This window comes from Gobio gobio, assembly GCF_949357685.1.
Source record: "Gobio gobio genome assembly, chromosome: 4".
Classification (NCBI taxonomy): domain Eukaryota; kingdom Metazoa; phylum Chordata; class Actinopteri; order Cypriniformes; family Gobionidae; genus Gobio; species Gobio gobio.
This window is the reverse complement of record NC_137100.1, coordinates 24,034,998-24,056,495: the sequence shown is the minus strand read 5'-3', so window position 1 is coordinate 24,056,495 and position 21,498 is coordinate 24,034,998. Positions and strand designations below refer to the sequence as shown.

Below are 21,498 nucleotides of genomic sequence, written 5' to 3'. Positions count from 1 at the left end.
TATATATATATATATATATATATATATATATATATATATATATATATATATATATATATATATATATATATTGACAATGTTAAATTAGTTAAAATCGAGGAATTCACCATGCACGCAAGCATTTTTGTCTCTACATAAATATATGGGTCATTTTTGTCATTTTCAGTGGCATGTTTGCCTGGTTAATTTATGACCATGCTATAGTAACAATTTAATGTATTTATATAGCTTGTTATAGTGCTTATCAAAGACAGCCATAATGAACAGATTCATATACTAAGTACATGACTATTTCATTTGAATTAAACGTATTGCATTGTTTGAAGTAACTTTTTGTAAAGCATATTTTTTGATGCTTCCAAATGTTTTATATGCATCTATTGACTGATATTTCTTTAAATGTCATCTTAAAGTGGTGTTTACAAATACTGGATAACATAAAAGACAACGAGTAGACAAGAATTAAAAATTAAACCATCAAACAGGCGGAACCATATAGAAAACAAACGTTTCAGGAGGAGCGAGACACCGGCGCACACAATGTAAGGACTTCAAAATCGCTCAGCTGTCACACAGCGCTGTAAGTTCAATATGTCGAATAGAAATTATTGATTTAAAAACGTTTTAACGGGAAACATCATTGACATTACTGATCTATAATTTTTCCACCGTACATGACGCATGTTTGTAACACCTTTGGTTGATCAATCAGGGGGCATTTCAATGGCAAAGTGTGCATAAGTGTGCATTGTAACAGAAGAAACGCAGTATCCATAAACTTAAAATTATATTCAGTTTGATTACAGTTACAGAATTCTGGCACACAATTTCACAAGATAAAGCCTTATTTTCACCTAACTTGGCATTTTCATGACTCGTCAGTAATCTGTACTGAATACTGTGTATTGTGTTCTCTGCAGTTTGGATTGTCAGGTTTATTGTTCCTGAAGAGGTCCCTCATTTACACATGAATGCAAGTAGACAATGAAGCACCCCGCTACTTTGCAGTCGTGACATCTCTTACTAAAAGTCGGTCATGACAGCTGAAATGATGTGCACCAGACTACTGACACTGCTTAAGCCACATGCAGTGAAGAGGAATCTACCACAGATCTGTTCTGCCCGTTTTTCAAGTCTCAGAAGACAGCATGAAAACATCATCACAGCCTTCCGTCAGCCTGGATCCTGCTTTAATAAAAGTGATGATCACGAACAGACAATATGGTCTCCTTCACTGGCAGGTCACAACTATGGCAGAAGGTTTTTCAGCTTCACACCTGCTGGGATTGTCAATGCAGCCCCAGCGTCCGTTCAGCCATACCTCAGATTAATGAGATTGGACAAACCCATAGGTGAGTTCATGTCAAACGCCTCCCAGCTGCCTATAGAAGACACAATGTGTCATTATCCAGGATGCTCAAACATTACAAGCTCTTCTGTGTTTCGTTAAAATATGAATTATATGTTCTTGTAGGAACGTGGCTGCTGTATCTGCCTTGTACGTGGAGTATTGGGCTGGCGGCAGACCCAGGATGCCTTCCTGATCTGCGCATGCTTGCGCTGTTCGGTGTCGGAGCTTTGCTTATGAGAGGAGCTGGATGCACTATCAATGACATGTGGGATAAAGACTTTGACAGGAAGGTATGAGTACATGAAGTCGTTGCGATTCCCTATTGTGAAATATATCAGAGTGAAACAACTTCTCAAACTAGAATAAATGTAGCTTTTTGTCCACCGGGAATTGATTGGATTGTTGGATCATTGTGGTTTGCTGTTTTGTTCTGATCTCATATGAGTGACAGTTTGTCCTGCCCTCTAACCGAAAAACACGTAATCAGAGAAGAGATGTTGCTCAAAGTGGGAGTGGAAGCTTCCCCTCATAATGTTCCTCCCTCAGTCCCAAAAAGTCATCTTTTGTTTTTGTTGTTGTGGATTACCATTCCACTAGTGGAGTAAATTTATATGGAAGATTGTTTCCAGCACAGAATTAAATAAATAACTAAAGGTAATTGCGAAATTTTATCTCACAATTCTGACTACTTTACATTGAGCAATTCTGACGTTTATTTTCAGAATTGAGAGATGAACAGTAGCAATTCTGAGAAATAAAGTGAGATCACAATTAGTTAAAAAATCCAATTATGAGAAAAAAAATGTCATCTTAATTAAGACATTTTCTCACAATTGCAAGTTTATATCTTGCAATCCTGAGGGGGAAAAAAAATCTGAATTATGTAAATTTCTAGTCTGGTTTCACACACAGGGTTTAGATTAAGCCAGGATTAAGATTTAGTTCAGTTAGAACTAAAAAAGAAGTCGCTTTGAGATAAAACAGCTCAAACATGCATTTTAGTCTGGGACTACCTTAAGCCTTGTATGTGAAACCGGGCACAGATCTTGCAATTCGGACTTTATTTGTCAGAATTCGGACTTTAAAACTCACAGTTGCGATTTTATGTCTCACAATGTACATGTACATGTAAACTCAAAAATGTGCATAAAAAGTCGCAATTAACTTTTTTATTTGTTATTCGGTGCCGGAAACAAGCTTCCATTAATTTCAGCATTGTCATCTGCTGTTCAAGACTAACTTATCTCCTAATCTTACCTGTGCCAGAGCAATTGTAATTGGCATTCTCCATTCTCCATAAACCGTTGCAGTGTCAGACTTAAAGGGATAGTTCACCAAAAAAACATTCTCTTATCACTTACCCTCATGTCATTCCAAACCTTTATGACATTTTTTCTGTGGTACATAAGATAAGATATTTAAAAAAATGTTGGTTACCTTACCAGTTTTGGTGATAATTGACTTCCATTGCATGGACGTATAAAACACTTTTTCTCAGGCATTTCTCAAAACATAAAATCTGAATTTGATCTTGGCAGCCGTTGGAATCTGATGTTGGGGTATGTCATGTTTCTGGTAGGTGTCAAGGACAGCCTCTCGGCCCATTGCATCAGGGGAGATCACCCAGTTTCGGGCTCTGGTTTTCCTTGGAGGCCAGCTGAGTTTAGCATTGGGGGTCCTGCTCTGCCTCAATTACTACAGGTACTTAACATTTTACAGTTTTTTTTAAACAATATTTTTATGTATTTCTTTTTTAGTCACCATGACATCAAAACTGACCGTTCTTATTTTTATAGAATATTGCAGTATTTATTATAAGTGATTTATCTGTGCACTTAAAAAAAGTGCCTCATAATATTTAATCAAAATTATTCACTTCCGTTCCCCCTCGCAATTACATCTCTTCTCTGATGACGTGTTTATGCTGCCTTCATGTGCTATCTGAAATGTGATCATTCCCACTTCTGAAGTTGTGTTCATGTGCAATTTTTACGATAATTCCTAGAGCACAAGAAGGCAGCATTACTGGCTCAAGGGCGAGAAAATAACCCCTCTAGCAACCTGTCACTCAAATTAGATTGTAGCAATAGTGCAACAGTGCCCGCCCCCTTTTTCAGCATCATTGGTTATGGAAGTTATTTCTTTCCATGAATTTCTCCCATAGGGATTTTAAAAAGTCTTTGTTAAAGCGTTATAAGCCATGAACCAAGTCAATCAGCTACGAGGTGAGTCATAACATTACAAACTTTGATTTGAAGCAAAAAAGTATTTAAAAATCGGGAAAAATACAAAGGTACAAGACTGTAGAAAGAACTACAATTCCATGAAGAATTGTGAACAGCATAATCAAGTTAAAAACTATAGAGAAATATAAAGCTACACAATTAAAATGTTGATTTTTTTCTATATAAACATACACCGATCAGGCATAACATTATGATTCCTAATATTGTGTTGGACCCCCTTTTGCTGCCAAACAGCCCTGACCCATCGAGACATAGACTCCACTAGACCCCTGAAGATGTGCTGTGGTATCTGTCACCAAGATGTTAGCTGCAGATCTTTTAAGTGTACATGGTCTACAACAATGCTTAAGTAGGTGGTACGTGTCAAAGTAACATGCACATGGAAGGTTTCCCAGCAGAACATTGCCCAAAGCATCCGCCGGCTTGCCTTCTTCCCACAGTGCATCCTGGTGTCATGTGTTCCCCAGGTAAGCGATGCACACGCACCCGGCCATCCACGTGATGTAAAAGAAAACGTGATTCGACCAGGCCACCTTTTTCCATTGCTCCATGGTCCAGTTCTGATGCTAACGTGCCCACTGTTGGCGCTTTTGGCGGTGGACAAGGGTCAGCATGGGCACCCTGTCTGGTCTGCGGCTATGCTGCCTCATACGCAACAAACTGCGATGCACTGTGTATTCTGACACCTTTCTATCAGAACCAGCATTAACTTCTTGAACAATTTGAGCTACAGTAGCTCATCTGATTGATCTGACCACACGGGCCAGCCTTCGCTCCCCACTTGCATCAATGAGCCCTGGCTGCCCATGACCCTGTCGCCGGTTCACCACTGTTCCTGGACCACTTTTGATAGATACTGACCACTGCAGACCGGGAACACCCCACAAGAGCTGCAGTTTTGGAGGTGCTCTGACCCAGTCATCTAGCCATGTCAAACTCGCTCAAATCCTTATGCTTGCCCATTTTTCCCGTTTCTAAAACATCAACTTTGAGGACAAAATGTTCACTTGCTGCCTAATATATCCCACCCACTAACAGGTGCCGTGATGAAAAGATAATCAGTGTTATTCACTGTAGCTATCATAATGTTAAGCCTGATCGGTGTGTGTGTATATATATAATACTATATATAATCAATATATTTTAAGTTTATTGCAAAATATGCATAAATCTAGAGATACAAATATTTAAATATTTTGAGAGGCCAACACAATTGTCGTTTAATCTGCAGTGCTTCATGGGAGTAGGTGGTGCTAAAGAGCTCCTTTGGCATGCTTTTTTGTTTCAACACTGATTCGTGGAATTTTCTGTACAGCATCATGGGTAATGTAGTTTTTCACCACAAATGATGATTATTTAAGAAAAACACGTTGAAATAAGCAAATGCCATCAATTAACAACCTTGTTGCTCACAGTAGGTCTGTCTTCAAAGGTTTAAATATGATTGTTAAAAATCAATTTCCCTGTGGAGAAAAATGAATGGAGTTTTTTTTACTTTTGGAACACAACTGTTGCAAACAACAACGATTTAATCAATTCCCAATGGACAGGAATTGCAGGTCCCTACAATTTTTTCTTGTTGGTGAAGCAGTTTATTTCAGATATACGTCACAATAGGAAGAAAAGATTATTACAATTTTTGTTTTTGTTTCAAGGTGACTTTAACTTCCCATCTCTCTCTCTCTCTAGCATAGCTCTCGGAGCTGCTTCTTTGTCGCTGGTGGTCACATACCCTCTCATGAAGAGAATCACATACTGGCCCCAGTTTGTCTTAGGTTTGTTACCATTAATGTAATCTTTCTCAAACCCCTCCCTTCCATATTATTGATAAAAATGTAAAAGTGAAAAAAAAAATTCTGTACATGATTTGTCCCCCTGTAGGTCTCACTTTTAACTGGGGTGCTCTTCTCGGTTGGTCTGCTGTGAAGGGATCATGTGACTGGTCTGTGTGTTTACCTCTCTATGTGTCTGGTGTCATGTGGACATTGATTTATGACACAATCTATGCCCATCAGGTACGATTAGTTATCACACCCTAACATAAATGTGTGTAGTGTACATTTTTCTGAATCATCTCCTTCTCGTGAGTAGGACAAAGATGATGATTTAAAAGTGGGCGTGAAGTCTACAGCTCTGAGGTTCCTGGAGAACACCAAACTGTGGCTGAGTGGCTTTACAGGGGCGATGTTGTCAGGGCTGGTTCTAGCAGGAGTTAATGCGGACCAGACTTTGCCCTACTATTGTGCAGTGTCTGCAGTGGCTATTCATCTCGCACATCAGGTGAGCAAGACGAACTGTACTTGATAACAGTGGCCTGTCTGGGGTTACAAAAAAAATTAAGCCTTTGGATGGTCATGTGGAGGTAGTGTAAAAATTCATTTGCATGGGACCTCAGCGAGAAAATTAATTCGGATGGCAATTTGTTCATGGTGGAGGAGCGGGTTCTGTGATCCTTGCTCATGGTCAGTCAGTCACATGATTGCCAGCAGTAAGCAATGCACATGCTTGGAATAATAGGAAAAGATTTGATTAAATTATTGAAAATGCTAGAGTTAAAATAGTTTCGGTCTTGCATTCTCTCTAAAATAAATTTTCCCTGCTACTTGTTCGACTAGTAAAATGAATAGTTGTGCAAGCCCTAAAAATGTATATAATATTTAAAATGTATATATATTGCATACCATAATCATGAGCCATTTAAAAAGTTTTGGGGTTTTTCTTTTTTTTCTTAAAAGCTCCAGTTCACTGTAGTGGAGCATTAATGCAAAACAAACATTTGGGATTAAAAATCTAATTGCATGATATGCTAGATTAATTTATCAAATTACTTGCATATCAATATTTGATGAGAATCAATTAAAAGAAGTTTTAAATTGACAATTAACAGGGTTTGTGCGCATGTGTTCCTCAGATCTACGCTGTGGACATCAACAGACCCGAGGACTGCTGGAAAAAATTTGCTTCAAACCGAAACCTCGGACTGCTTTTACTCTTAGGAATAGTGACTGGAGGTTTATGGAAAAAGAGAAACGATGATCAGTATGAAACACAGCTCAACTCCATTTCAAATTAGAGTGTCTGCTGGTTGTGCGACTTGTAATACCAAATATATACGAGGCATGTGTGTTCCTTTTAAAATATTTATTAAATTGCAACAAACAGGCTCTATTTCTTAAATAATTAGAAAACTTACATCTATAAAATTATTGTTAACATTGAGAACAGTGCCAGTAAGTTATGCCTAGATACAGACCAAAAACACCCAAATATTTTTATACAGTGAATAAAAATATAAAAACAACAACAACAAAAATGAACCCCTATACAGGTCGATTACAGTATCTTAATCAGATTTGGATTGTTTTAGTAGAGTAACAGAGGAGACCAGCTATTTGTGCATTGTATGCAAAAGGAAATCTGAGGCACTGAACGTACCGAAGAGACTGTAAATCATAAGGAACAATGTATGATCATATTTGATGGGAATGGTTCATTTGGATGAAGAAGCACGTCATTGAGTAATGAGGTCACGAGGAAGCTCTTTCTTCATATGGAGACTCGTAGGCGTCCATGGGTGGACAGGTGCAGACGAGATGTTGGTCTCCATAGATGTCGTCGATCCTTGAGATTGTGGGCCAGAATTTGGTCTCAGGTCTCACAAAAGGCTGAAATAACAGGGTTAAAGTTACATTTTAAAACTGAATTAATAGGAACACATTTTGTCTGTATTTTACATTGATTTAAGGTACGCACCATGGGGAATGCAGCATCCTCTCTGGAATAAGGTCTGTCCCATGTGGTCGAGGTAATTGTGGCCAATGAGTGAGGAGCCATCTTTGGATGACAAATGAAAGACAAATTAAAAAGTTATATCCAGGGTTTAAAAAGCTCATGTTTTTAATAAAACGCTTTATTAATTCCTCTGTACATAAATGCGTCTAATTTGAGTTGGCATGAGGAATTAAAATATTTCTACTCTCCACAAACTTCCAAGAGCATTACTGCAAAGCTCCACAGACCCTGCTGACACGGAATGTTCCGTTAAGTTAACGCTCACCTTGAGAGGATTAACCCTCGAGTCCATCCGGCCCTCTTCGATGTCTGCGATTTCCTGTCTGATGGCCAGCAGAGAGTCACAGAAGCGATCGAGCTCTGCCTTATCCTCAGACTCCGTGGGTTCGATCATTAGAGTTCCAGCCACAGGCCATGACATGGTCGGTGCATGAAAACCTGTCATTAAAGGTTGTGGAGAATCAGTGAATTGTCATCCATGAAACATCCTGCTTTAAATTGTCTGTTTTTCTATTTACCATAATCTTGCAGTCTTTTTGCTACGTCAACTGCCTCAATGTTTGCAGACTTCTTAAAAGGCCGCACATCCAAGATAAATTCATGAGCAACGAATCCTGAAAATGATCAGAAATGTTTGTGAGGAACTCCAGTTTATTTTTAAAGATCAGAAAATACAAGATTTCATTCAATAACACCAACCTTTAGTGCCTCTGAAAAGAATTTTGTATTGGTTTTCCAGTCTTTTAGCCATGTAATTGGCATTAAGGATAGCCACCTCTGTAGCGTGCCCAAGACCCTTTGAGCCCATCATCTGTTGAATGAAAAATAAATCAAATATTAGATTAATAAATTAGGGATGCATGATATATGGGTACTTTATCAGCCAATATTACAGTGCTATATTGTGCAGCTCATTTGCCATCTAAAACTCATTTAAAATCACTAATAATAATCTTTAGCAAATATCAAAATAAATATAAATTTTTCATGTTGTACCATTTAACGTCACAATGCCCAAATTCATGTGTAGGATTTAAATTAACTTTTTTAGGGTTTTATTTTTTAATACATTTAGGAAAATAGTATAGAAATTTAATAATCGGACATACTTCAACATAAGGGCCAGAGTTACTAAAAGCTTGCGCCAGCACAAATCCTCTTTTGCCGTTAAAAAAAAACTACTGTGAGGATTTAGTAAAGACAAATTCGCACTGAAAAGGCATGGACAGGTATTTTTGCAGCTGACCTTATTGCATATGCATTTGTAGGAGTTTCCGTTTCAGATGCAAAATTTACGTGAGGAGAGAGTATTTAAAGGGTTAGTTCACCCAAAAATGAAAATTCTGTCATTAATTACTTACCCTCATGTCGTTCGACACCCGTAAGACCTCCGTTCATCTTCGGAACACAAATTAAGATATTTTAGTTGAAATCCGATGGCTCAGAAAGGCCTCCATTGGCACAATGCACTTTACACTCTTAAGACCCATAAAAGGTACTAAAGACGTTGTTACAAAGTCCATCTCACTACAGTGGTTCTACAATAACTTTATTGTGTGTTGAATCATGATTCGGATCGCGTGTCAAACCGCCAAACTGCTGAAATCACGTGACTTTGACGATCCAAACCACTGAATTCATACTCATCACTGATTCATAACGCTTCAAAGCTTCATGATGCAGTGTTTGGAAATTGGTCATCACTATAGAAGTCGTTATTTAGGGGTTTTTTGTGCACAAAAAGTATTCTCGTCGCTTCATAAAGTTATTGTAGAACCACTGTAGTGAGATGGACTTTGCAACGACATCTTTAGTACCTTTTATGGGTCTTGAGAGTGTAAAGTGCATTGTGCCAATGGGAGGCCTTTCGGAGCCATCATATTTCTACTAAAATATCTTCATTTGTGTTCCGAAGATGAACGGAGGTCTTACGGGTGTCGAACGACATGTGGGTAAGTAATTAATGACAGAATTTTCATTTTTGGGTGAACTAACCCTTTAAATGAACCATGCAAGGTGATTTACTAAGGTTTACGTTAGTCAATTTACTGGTATTTGCGCCATTTACCACCAATAAAACACATGTCTCTTAAGCCAGACGCTCCTCGTATATTGGGTTCATCATTATGGAAATTATCCGGCTGCGTCTTCGTTCTTTAATTTGTGCGCAGAACTGTCCACTCCCATCTGCGCTTTTTTGGAATTGCGCTCACATGCTAATTCACCCTGTTTAGTAAATCTAAGTGTTTATCTAAATTGGTCATTGTTAATAACAGTACATTCCTATTATTCAAAAGGTAAGATAAGAAATGCACGGGGAATGTTGACCTTAATGTACGCCCATGAAATGGGCAGGATAGCGCTGGAGCCCCAGGGAGCGGCGCTGATGGTGCCCAGAGAACTTCCTGCATTAGTGAACTGGATGTTCACCACTGGATGATTGGGCAGGAAGGGGGCAAGATGCTGTTTCCTGTAGGCAAAACCAATTAGGTTATAACTGGAGTCAACGTTTCTGGTACAGATGCCATAGGGAAGGCCTGTTCACTTCAAAACACTTACACTCCGATCGGTCCCATCCCAGGGCCGCCACCACCATGAGGAATGCAGAAGGTTTTGTGGAGATTCAAGTGAGAAACATCTGAGCCGTAGTCTCCTGGTCGACATAATCCAACCTGAATCAAAGAGATAATTGATGATTCATAAGAAAAAGAGCATTTAAATGTAAAACTTGAACACTGAAAACAGCTCTTACTGTAACAAGCTTCTAAAACTTTCACAGCGCTTATTAATAATAATAATAATAATAATACAGAATCATGGTGCACAGTTTACTCATATTGCACATACAACTGTTAACCAAGATTAATAAATGCTGTAAAAGCATTGTTCATTTTTAGTTCATGTTAACTATTGTATAACTAATGTTAACGATTACTACTAGAGCTGCACGATTCTAGATAAATTGAGAATCACGATTCTGAACAACAACAAAAAAAACTTTTACTAGAGGTTCTGACAATTTTAATTGCTACTGTCTATTTAAAATGTTAAATTTGAAAAAAAAACCCAGTTTGACTAAATGATTCAGTGACTCATTCATAAAGACTTCACTTGTTTCATTACTGGATGAATCAGCATTTTTGAACTAATCTCTTGAATGAATGAATGGTTCAATTACAATTTTTAACAGTCACTTGTCGCCACCTACTGGTGTAACGATATAATCGATCCAACCGGTATTTGAAGCATCAAGTTATTTTCAAAAGGGGATTTTCTCCATTTTGATCACTACCGTAGACATCAGTGTTTATATGTGAACTATAAACTTTTATCCTAGTACTTCTGTGATAATTAGAATATTTGTAACAGAAATAACAATACTGTGTGGTTGAAAAGACCATTTCATACCTATACAACTGCGCTCTCTGACTCAGTGGCAGCACCAACGCAGATTTGAATGTTCCGGTGTGATTTTGTCAAAGGTTTAACAGACACAGCCAAAGCGTTGTCATTTAGGAGTAAGCTCGTGTGGGTGTTTGAATCAAGATCCCAATCTTCTACAGATTAATTGTGCAGCTGTAATTACTACAGAACTGTAAAGCATTAGTTCTTTCTTAATCTTACCTGTGCATTCATGTTGGCACCATCCAGGTACACCTGTCCACCGTTCTGATGAATGAGCTCGCACACTTCACGGACGTTCTCCTCAAACACACCATTAGTGGAGGGGTAGGTGATCATTATGGCGGCCAAGTTGGCCTTATGTTTGTCCACCTGACAAAAACGTGTGATAAAAGTACGTCTTTTAAGGCAAAGTGTCATTTTTTAGATGTTAAAACTCTTTCCCAAAGAGTTACGAGTAAACTCCCCCCACAACCAAGCCATTCATCGATTCCCTCCAAAAAGTATGAACATTGAGCTTTCAAAACATTGTTCTATTTGAGAATCATGACACAGCAACAATGAGCGAGTTTAAAGTTGGCACTATTTCTTTACTTAACCAACGGTCGACAAGTGCGTTCAAGAAACTGATTTGAATCTTGTAATTTTCTCAATTTTGTCTGGTGCTGCTAGTGGGGCAGAAATTGCACACTTTTACACTGATAAATGTGTCTGATAACATTATCACATCAGTGTAAATAGTTCTCTCTAACAGAAGATAAAGGCTTCCTGTTGACAAGTGATGCAACACGAAACACTTTAAATCATTGTACATACCATGGCTTTAAGGTGAGACACATCGATGTTGCCATCTTTATCCACTTCCACCACCTGAACCTTCATGCCCGCCATCTGTGCGCTGGCAGGATTTGTTCCATGTGCTGATTTGGGAATCAGACAGACCTGAACAAATCCATAACAGACTTAATATGAGAGATTAATGGACAAAAAAGATTTTTTTTTTGCTTGTTTAACCAAAGAAACTTACTGGTTGTTTAAGATGCAAATGTATTTTACTGAAATGGTATATGTAATACTAAGAAAGATGACGTGATAAGACTCATTTGAGCTTACCGTATATGTTCTACGCTCTATGTTCGTTATGCATCTTTTTATGTTCCAATCCACATTTGGATTGACATGCGAGTGAGTAAAATAACTGAATTCTAAAATGGGAGTATTTAATTTTACGTCAAGCATCTTCCACTAAACCATTAAATATCATCAAATGTCATAACAGACTGTATGGCAGACTTTCTGAACTAAGGACACAGTGACCCAAACACTTAGCATTATGTAAGTTTCAGCAGGTCACCATAGACAAACTCATTGTCCAAGGACTGCAAGTCTTAAAAATCACCAAATATGGAATCTTGCACTGCAGTAGAATCCTGTTATGGGGTGGTTGTTTTCTATGGCTATTTACTCAACCACGGCAGTTTGAACCTTGGCTGGTTTAAGAGCTGCATCCGCTATCTAAGATCTGCTTATTAGGGAGATGATAAAAAAAACAAAGGCCAGGTTACAAAACACTACAATGACTTGACTAAACGTTCTTATCGCTGATCTTCTTTCCAGTCCCAACTTGCCACAAGCCTTTGCCACTTCAGCAATTTTTCCCTCAGGTTCAAAACGCCTCTGACCATTTTCCAGTTTACTCTGTGGAGAGAATTTGACGTCCAAAAAAGACCACTTTTGTATCACTCATGAATCATTTGCTTTCACCAACTTGTGCAACATGCGCACTACAGTTGCTGACAAAAATATTTTGTCAGGAGTGAAATCACTGATAGGTAACATATTGGAGCACTTTCATATTTTTTTTAAATAATAAAATTAAACATGACTGTGTATATGTATATATGTATATAAAAAACACAAACACATCTAAAACCCTTAGTGGATATCATTATTTGTAAAAGCAGTGTAGAACGCCTATACAAATGCAGGAATTTTTCCTGTTAATGTTAGGTTAATCATTATTTATAATCATGCAATGTCCCAATTTATGTACCCAAATAAACATGTGTGTGTTGGGTGTGGTGTGTTTTTTTAGGCCCTCTCTCTACGTTGGACAGTAGCCTATGTAATACCAGAAATCTTTGGCTTATGGGGACATTTTTGGCCTCCATTAGGAAAACAGCTTATAAATCATACTAGATGTATTTGAAAATGTAAAAATGCACAAAGTTTTCTGTGAGGGTTGGGTTTAGGGTCAGGGGATGGAATACAGTTTGTTAAAATCATTATGTCTATGGAAAGTCCCCATAAAACATGGAAACCCAACGCGTTTGCATACGTGCTCTGATGCAAGTCATGAAGGGTCAACCTGATGTCAAGAATGTTTTTAAAAAAGGCCCTGAGGTCAAACATGAGGCTTAAGTTTAAATGAGAGGGGTGTTTCACTGCAGGATGATACTCACTGTTCTATGAGATTCTCCTTTGGAATTCAGATAGGCTTTGATTGCAGCCAAGCCCGCATATTCCCCCTGTGCGCCGCTACGGGACAAAGAAATCAATAGCATCATGTAACCATTCTACCTCAGCACAACAGAGTTCAAAGATTGCTTCAAAAGTTGCCCAAGAGTACAGTATACTAATGATCCTGTTAAAGTGTCAACCAAGCAGAACATAGATGCGTACACACCCCCAAACTTATCAGCGCAAGAAACCGGAATAAAACAGAGCGTCACGTTGACACTTGAATTGTCAACTATACAAGACCACTGTTGTTTGCAATTAGAATGAATCATCTGCTTGATATTGTAGCAGCAATTTCAGGCAAGACACTTGCCTGTTTGGTTGAAAGGAGATCTTATCATATCCTGTAATCTCACAAAGGTCTCTCTCTAGCTGTCTGAAGAGCTGCTGATAACCTTCAGCCTGATCCAAAGGCACGAAGGGGTGGATGTTTGCAAATTCTCTCCAGGTGATTGGCTGTTGTGAAAAGGTTACAGTGAAACAATGCAAAGATCCAGGGCTGTGTTTCTCAAAAGCATCGTAAGCCCAAGTAGATTGTAGAACCAGTGTCACAAATGGTCTCTATGATCAACTTTGCTCACAAAGCTTGTGAGAAACGCAGCCCTGATTGGTTAAAGTGAGAAAAGAATGAGTAAAAAGGAGGGCTATTCTAAAAGAGCAGAGCAAGACGGACTCACCATGAGCTCTGAGGAACTGTTCAGCTTCATTGTGCATGAACCCTGGTTTCAAAAGCGGAATTTGTGTTACGGTGATGTTATGCATCATCACATGGGATAAATCCCAAAGTAAACCTCGGTGATGCTCTCATTTTTTACTTACCAATGGAATCATACTATGTACGAGAGAAATATCCTTATTTTCCAGGCGCTTCATGTAACGCACAATATTGGTCTCTGAGTGATAACTGAAATTGAAAGCAATAGAAGTAATTATTATACAGAAAAAAAAGCACATCCACACAGTTGTAGCAAGTTCACCACAAACAAATTTGTTAAAAACAATAGCTAGCATTGAAACTGGCAAACCTGTTAAACACTGGATGGGTGAGAAACTTGCTGGTTCTCTTAAAAGGGCTTGCCAGCAATCCTTTAGTTCTCTCACTCATTTTCTCAGCAATAAGCTCCTGATGAAGGTAAAAAAAGATAGCTCATAAGAGTACGAAGACAAACAGATTTTTAGGAATATTTCAAATCTTTCTGAATCAGACAGGAACTTACAGCTGATGATTCACACCCGAAGATCCAGAGCAGATCGTCCAAGTCTCTCTCAGTGACAGTTTCATCCAGAGAAACTCCAAGCTAAAGCCACATGAAAAACATTAAATAAATTAATTTAAAAAAAATTGTCTATTTGTGTTTTAACATTTTTCCAGGTCTTACCAGTCCATCCTCGTACAACCGTAGGTTGATTTCCCGCTGCGTAGCTTTTTCTAAGATGTCCTTGCCGGCCACACCACAGTTGATCTTCAGCGTGTCAAAGAAGTTCTCGTGTTGGAGTTTGTGCCCAGCTCTTTTCAGTCCTATTAGAACAAGAAACAATCAGCATCACAAAAATCCCTATTAAAAAAAAAAAAAAAAAAAAAAAAAAAGAGTAAAAAAAAATAAAAAAAGAGTAAACCGAAGTCAAACAACTTGCCCTCAGCGAGAATCAATGTTGCATTGTGGGTTCTCTCCGCAATGTGCCTCAATCCTTGAGGACCATGATACAATGCATACATGGCAGCCATGTTCGCAAGAAGAGCCTGAGTTTAAAGACATTAAAATTGAGTACAGACACACATCACAAATTATACACACATTCTAATACAGCCATCTTTGTGAGGACATTCATTGACACAGTGCCACCTCTATCGCCTTACCCGAACCCTGCCAATCACAACTAGGTGCCTAAGTCATAACCTTACCCTAACCCAATTATAACCTTATCCCTAAAACCAAGTGTTGACCCTCGAACAGACCTTTAAAGGGGTCTCAAAGTAAGGACCGGCCAAAATGTCCTCACGCCAATGGTCCAAAACTCAAATCGGTCATACACACATTGTATTTTCAGATTAGTTAAGCTCTACCTGGGCAGTGCAGATGTTGCTAGTGGCTTTGTCTCTGCGGATGTGCTGCTCTCTGGTCTGGAGAGCCAGACGATAAACCTCTTTACCAGCTGCATCTCTGTAACAGGAAACATTTGACAGTTTATACACAACACTGATGAGGCAAACTACACTGAGGTCTTAGGACTATAAAAAGGACAGACTCACCTGGTCACTCCAACCATCCTTCCAGGCATCATCCTGACCAGATTTTCTTTGACTGCAAAGAATGCAGCATGAGGACCGCCATAGCAGAGAGGAACTCCAAAGCGCTGAGAGTTGCCTAAGGCAATGTCAACTCCAAACTCACTCGGAGGACGCAACACGCAGAGTGCCAGCAAGTCTGTGGCACAGCAAGCCAGTGCCTTTGGAAAAAAAACAATAGAATCATAATTTGATCATGTATGAATAGTAAACTATAATGCGTATGTATACAAAAACTCAAAATAGATTATGTGGTGGGAACAGAAGATAGTGCACCCTCATGTCATTCCAAACATGAATGACTTCCTTTTTCTACATGGAACACAGATTTTTTTTTATCTCACTTCAACATTAAAACTTGCCATGAAGATGGGTCACACCTGGGGCCAGTTGCATAAACTAAGCCATTATGTTAAGACAGTGTCTTAAGATCTAATATGAGCCACTAGCAGTTAGGCAAGTGGCGTTCAGTCTTACTTTTTTCGTATCAAATTAGGCCAGTCTATGTTTTTATGTAACTGATTAAAAAAAAAAATTATGAACAGTCTTAAAGAAAAAAAATGTATGTCTAACTTGTAAGACTAGTCTTAACGGTTTATGCAACCGGCCCCTGGTCTGACATCAGTAACTGACAGATCTAAATTATTTAGTAGTATGGAAAGAACAAAGTGTTCCACAACGTGAAAGTGTTTTTTCCCCTTTTGTTTTCCAAAGGAGAAAGTAGTCATACAGGTTTGGATTTGGAACGGTGAGTAATGTGAAAAATATAAATGTGAATTTTATAAAATGACAAACATAGGTGAGATGTACATACACCACCCTTGTGAGCCTGGTCAACAAGTGCAGTGAAATCTTCCACCCTGCCCTCAGTGTCTGGATACTGGAAGAGCACACCGCTAACATCCTTCCCACTGAAGTCCATCTCATGAGGAAGCTTGAGAACAGTCTTCACACCAATGTAACTAAAGGATAAAACAATTATTTAGTCGAGATAGATAAGATGGCGAGATTGATAGACAGTCAGACAGAGAGAGCACTACATAAATTCATCAAATGAATAAAGAATTTTACAGCTGTGTGGATGTGCCACAAACTTAGACAGCAAGTGAATGCGTGTAATGACAGTAATGTATGCATGTATTGTGTCTGACCTCAGTGTATCCACCAGTGACCCTCAGTATGTGCGTGTATACATATATTAATACATTATATACACTGTGCTATCAAATGTTCACACACGTTCTAATTTGTTACACTGTTTATTTAAAGCTACACTGTGTGATATTTTCCCCCATCTAGCAGTGAAAAGGTATAGGACCATCCAGTGAATATTAGTTTCTGTTCCTCTCAATTCCGATTTCGTTTTAACTCCTACGGTGGCCGATTTAGTCCAAGATTAACATGACTTCCAGTTCGACCTCGTCCACATTCGACACTGTGCCATCGAGAGTTAAAACGCGAAAGGCGAAGCTTGAATTTACGGGTATGTCCCTCTTTGGCTAATGTACTTTCAAGATGGAGGGGCAACATGGCGACCGGCATTCGAACCCCTCACCCGTATGTATTTTCAATGGCATATTATAAACTTACGAGAATACTTTATTACTTGAAAGAAGTAAATATACATTAATGAGCACATATTTTTGAAAGAACTAAGTGTTTTTAGCTAAGAATAAACTAAAAAAGTTACACGGTGTAGCTTTAAAGGGATAGTTTACCCAAATGAAAATGTATCATTTACTCACCCTCAAGTTGTTCCTAACCTTTTTCTTAGGTTGAACACAAAAGATATTTTAAAGAATGTTGGTAACCGGACAGTTGGTTACTGGTTACCAACATTCTAGATAATATATTTGGTGTTCAGCAGAAGAAAAATCATACAGGTTTGGAACAACTTTAGGGGGGAGTAAATGATAACAGAATTTTCAGAGTTTAAGTTATGTTATAATATTTTCAATTATTTTGTACTTTTTAATTATTATTATTAGTAGTAGAATTTCATGTACATATATTCAAAGCTTTGGCAAAATTGTTATGTGTGCAGCCATGCCAATAGAGCAATTTTGAATTGAATTGAGACATAATAGAGAAATAAGTACAGTCAGAGAGACAGATGGATAGAACAGATAGATGGACAACAACAGAGGGATAGACAGACAGATATAGAGAGACAGAGAATGTTTTATTCTATAAATTGGTGTACGTCCTTACTTGGCTCTGGTTTGCACAACTGCAATTGTCTGTGGATGGCAGCGTGGGTCAATGTAGAACGTTCTTCTTTTGTTTTGCCTTTGAAAAGGAAAAGGTGAGTGTTAATCATCACTCCTCACCCTGGGGCACGCTAAAGACCAGAATGTGCTGGTTCAGGTGTTGTTTACAGCAGTTTGTGCACTAACCTGTTGCAGAGCTGCATGGCCTCTGCAGCGGCAGTACCTTCATCCAGCAATGATGCATTGGCTACTGCCATTCCAGTGATGTCACAGACCATTGTCTGATAATTGAGCAAGCTCTCCAGACGCCCCTGAGAGACCTCAGGCTGGTACGGTGTGTACTGAGTGACCCTACAGAGAACACACACACACACAACTCAAAGCTCTAACCAAAGACCTTCAGCTTGAGTCACAAGATTTATCTGATGCTGGGCAAGCTGTTCCTATATGTAATAAAAATCATCAAAATGCAATTGCTTTTTGACTAGAACTGAACTGACCGTGAGAGACTAATAATGAACATGGTGTTCTAGCTCGTGGCTGTACATTTATGAACATGGTGTTCTAGCTCGTGGCTGTACATTTTAATTCCCATTACTGAAACAAAGGGTTGATGTGTGTCAAAATAGTTTCGTTTTTGGCTTTTGTTCGACCACAGGGTAAAAAAACAAAAAACAAAAAGGTAATACATACCATCCCGAATTTTCAAGAAGGTTTCTTTGTATGACCTGTGGAACGGAGCAGTTATAATAGCCCATTCCAATATAGGACCTCCACAACTTGTTCCTCGATGCAATCTTTTGGAGTGAGTCAAGAATTTCATTCTCACCTGTGGTGATGAAGTACAAAGATAAGAACGATTTGGATATCGGAGGTTACTGATTAAAACAAACTGTGTAAAACTCCCTAGATTCATTAAACAGTGCTCGCATACTTTGGGGGTGTAGCAGTTTTGCAATGTAGTAATGAAAGAATTGATTTTTGATTTGACAGTAAAAAAAAAAAAAAAGATGATCACATCTTTCAGATTTAAGCTCCTTCCAAAAAGGATTGTGTTGCATCAAATTGAAATTGGCAAATATACCTGGTATTTAAACGCCCTAAAAAAAAAATATCACATCAATTGCAACATGGTATGACCTACTGATGAATAATACAAGATCACATGACCTCGCTGGGGTCTCTAACCTGCAATATGCCCTTTAATAAGTGCACTAAGAGCTTTTGCAATGTATAGTTTAGTAGCGAAAAGTTAAATAAATAGCACATATGGGACATTTCCTGATGGCTAGGTAACTAGTTAAATGGTTGTAGTTCGAGGGCACTGGAGCCGCTTCACACAGAGACTCACAAATTCCCGAGGCATTGTGTTGCAGCTTAGCAACACAGCAACTGAGCGGGGCAAAGATAATGCTGTAGTAAAAACAGCTAGAGAGAAATACACATTACTGACCCCCTCACACTAAAATGTATGCAGGGTGTTCATCTTGTTTTACAGAGAAAATGTGTGCGATAATGAAGCAGGCAGCTGTTTGATGTTTTATATAGCTTTTAAATTGCTTTAAAACGATATGTAAATATTTTCAAATAAAAACTACAAATGGGAAAGTTTAGAGAGCCAAAGCAGCCCATTCTTGTTGAGCAGTGAATTTGCAGATCAAGCTCTGTGCAGCTGAACCAGCAGAATCCAGTATAGCTCCCCCATCAGCTTCAGCATGGCTTGCTTCATTAGAGACACACACACACACGAGAAAACTGACTCCTGCCAAGTCAAACCTTGTAGTAACTATAATAAATTAAGTATTTCAAGACAATATACCTTTTAAAACCCTCATTTTGTCATTCATAATGATTTGTGGAGGGAATCTTGTGAGTGGTTATGTTGGCATAAGCTCTTAAAATTGAGACTTTGCATAGATGTGTTAATATAAAGAGAAATTGTGGTTTTACATTTTAATCGTGTTGTAAAATAAAACGTGCTGTTCACACTCCGGTATTGTTTGCATGTGTAAATCGTCGCTTTTTGTAGCAAGTGTATTTGAAATAATTGTCGGACGTTATGATTGACATGCTACTCAAAGTTATGTCTGCTATTCGTCATTATTCCCGATAAATTGTCAATTATTACGCAAAGTTATATGTTGAGCGGTGCACGCGTGATGTAATGCTACTGCTAACCAGATCAAACTGGCCGTGTGACGCTGAACTTTACACTCTAATTGTCATCCTATTGGCATCGGCTGAGGGCGTCAGGAGATTGGTGCTGCTCGCCGGGCTCCGCAAAAACAACTCCAAATATGTTCAAAGGAAGACTTAACGGTGAAAAACCCTCCAGTAAGGTCTATTGGCACACAAAGAGCGTGTAACCTACATTCCTCGCTGAGATAGACTCCTTTGTTAGAGTTTTGTCCATAAGAAACCCCTAATTCGAAATTTTTCGATATAAAAATATACATTTGATAACAAGGTTTGATGGATGATTCCGCTGCCCTAAAATCTGCCGACACACATAGTTTTTAAATACCTCTTAAATGAAAATGTAACCTCGCGGGTTGCCTCACAAGACAGTGCAATGCAAATATATGATGAATTCACAACAACAAACGACACGTGTTTCCTCTGTCTGCGGCTGCTGAGAGGAGTAAGAGCAACTTACACACAGGATCGTCCATTTTCAAACTTCTTCCCAGGCGGATGGATGCGGGAATTGTGTTTTCTATTAGCTGAGCGACTGACTGAAATCAAAATTAAAATGTAAACTATATTATTAATTATTATTGTTATTGTTTATCATTTATATCAACACAAAACGATGGTTGCGTTAGAAAGTTTGAGATTCTGACATAAAGCGTTTAAATAGGCTAGCAATCAAGCTTATTAGTTAAAAATATGCCGTTTAATTCAAATAAATAAGTATTACCTCAAGTCCAAGAGTATTGAGCATCTCTCTTTTCTCTTTGTCACCCGGTCCAATGTGTCTTTCAGAGAAATCATCGTGCCTCGGCAGAATTCTTTCAATCTTTCTGGACCACAAAACTTGTGAGGTGCCCATACAGCGCACATTTGCAGACACATCTGCGGTTAAACCTTGAAGTTTCATAAAAACATTCCCTTTGCTGCTGGTATTCCTATACGGCACGCGAGCGTTCATCGACCTGCTGATGACAACACGCCAGGATTTAGCGCAGCTCTGCATGTTCTTCGCTTGAGATTGCCGAAAATTGTTCGCGATAATCTTTCAGCTAGCCTCCACGCCGTGTAACCCACTAAATGTCTGTGAAATTCCTTAAAAGTGTCTATTTTATACGCCTCCTCGGAGCAGCCAATCGATAAGGGAACTCTCTCTGACGCAGGGACAAGCCCCGCTCGTTCAGGTTCCGCCGTAACTTCGAATGTGCAGTGGGGAGTTTATAGAGCTTCATTACTCATACAGTTGGTATCTGCTCGTTATCTTTTCTATGTCTTTACATGTTTTGTAGTTGCGTTTTAGTTGCCCAATAAAACGCTGAGAAAACTGTGGAGCAATCTGAAATAGAAGCGGGTAACGCTTAAGGTTCCTCATTCACACATTCTCAACACATCTATCTATCTGGTTTACATTGAATGTAAATAATACAATATTGAATATATGAACATAAAATAATAAATAAAAAAATATTATTAAAATATTATAACAAAACAAACTTAAAT

General features: G+C 38.5%; 2 protein-coding genes across 3 annotated transcripts; one reads left to right on the top strand and one right to left on the bottom strand.

The window, feature by feature from the left end:
• Window positions 1-509: 509 nt before the first annotated feature.
• On the top strand, window positions 510-7,580 carry coq2 (coenzyme Q2 4-hydroxybenzoate polyprenyltransferase). Of its 2 annotated transcripts, none has more exons than XM_079814048.1 (8): window positions 510-580; window positions 921-1,352; window positions 1,475-1,641; window positions 2,931-3,052; window positions 5,287-5,372; window positions 5,479-5,612; window positions 5,689-5,877; window positions 6,509-7,580. In XM_079814048.1, exons 2-8 carry the CDS (start codon window positions 1,037-1,039, stop codon window positions 6,668-6,670), a joined length of 1,176 nt encoding a protein of 391 aa, XP_079670174.1. In that variant the 5' UTR covers window positions 510-580; window positions 921-1,036; the 3' UTR covers window positions 6,671-7,580. The 2 variants fall into 2 exon arrangements, with proteins under 2 accessions (XP_079670174.1, XP_079670175.1); XM_079814049.1 differs by having other exon boundaries at window positions 523-731; window positions 6,509-7,577.
• Window positions 6,732-21,206, bottom strand: gldc (glycine dehydrogenase (decarboxylating)). The gene is made up of 25 exons (XM_079814044.1): window positions 20,729-21,206; window positions 20,465-20,543; window positions 18,502-18,637; window positions 17,995-18,159; window positions 17,810-17,887; window positions 16,413-16,560; window positions 15,563-15,759; window positions 15,377-15,473; window positions 14,947-15,052; window positions 14,691-14,830; window positions 14,529-14,609; window positions 14,337-14,434; window positions 14,131-14,215; window positions 13,989-14,030; window positions 13,625-13,767; window positions 13,254-13,329; window positions 11,608-11,733; window positions 11,014-11,163; window positions 9,949-10,061; window positions 9,718-9,859; window positions 8,089-8,200; window positions 7,908-8,003; window positions 7,655-7,827; window positions 7,351-7,431; window positions 6,732-7,262 (listed from the first exon to the last, which is right to left on the bottom strand). The coding sequence occupies exons 1-25, from the start codon at window positions 21,002-21,004 to the stop codon at window positions 7,125-7,127; spliced, it is 3,078 nt and encodes a 1,025-aa protein (XP_079670170.1). The 5' UTR covers window positions 21,005-21,206; the 3' UTR covers window positions 6,732-7,124.
• Between the last annotated feature and the right edge of the window lie 292 nt (window positions 21,207-21,498).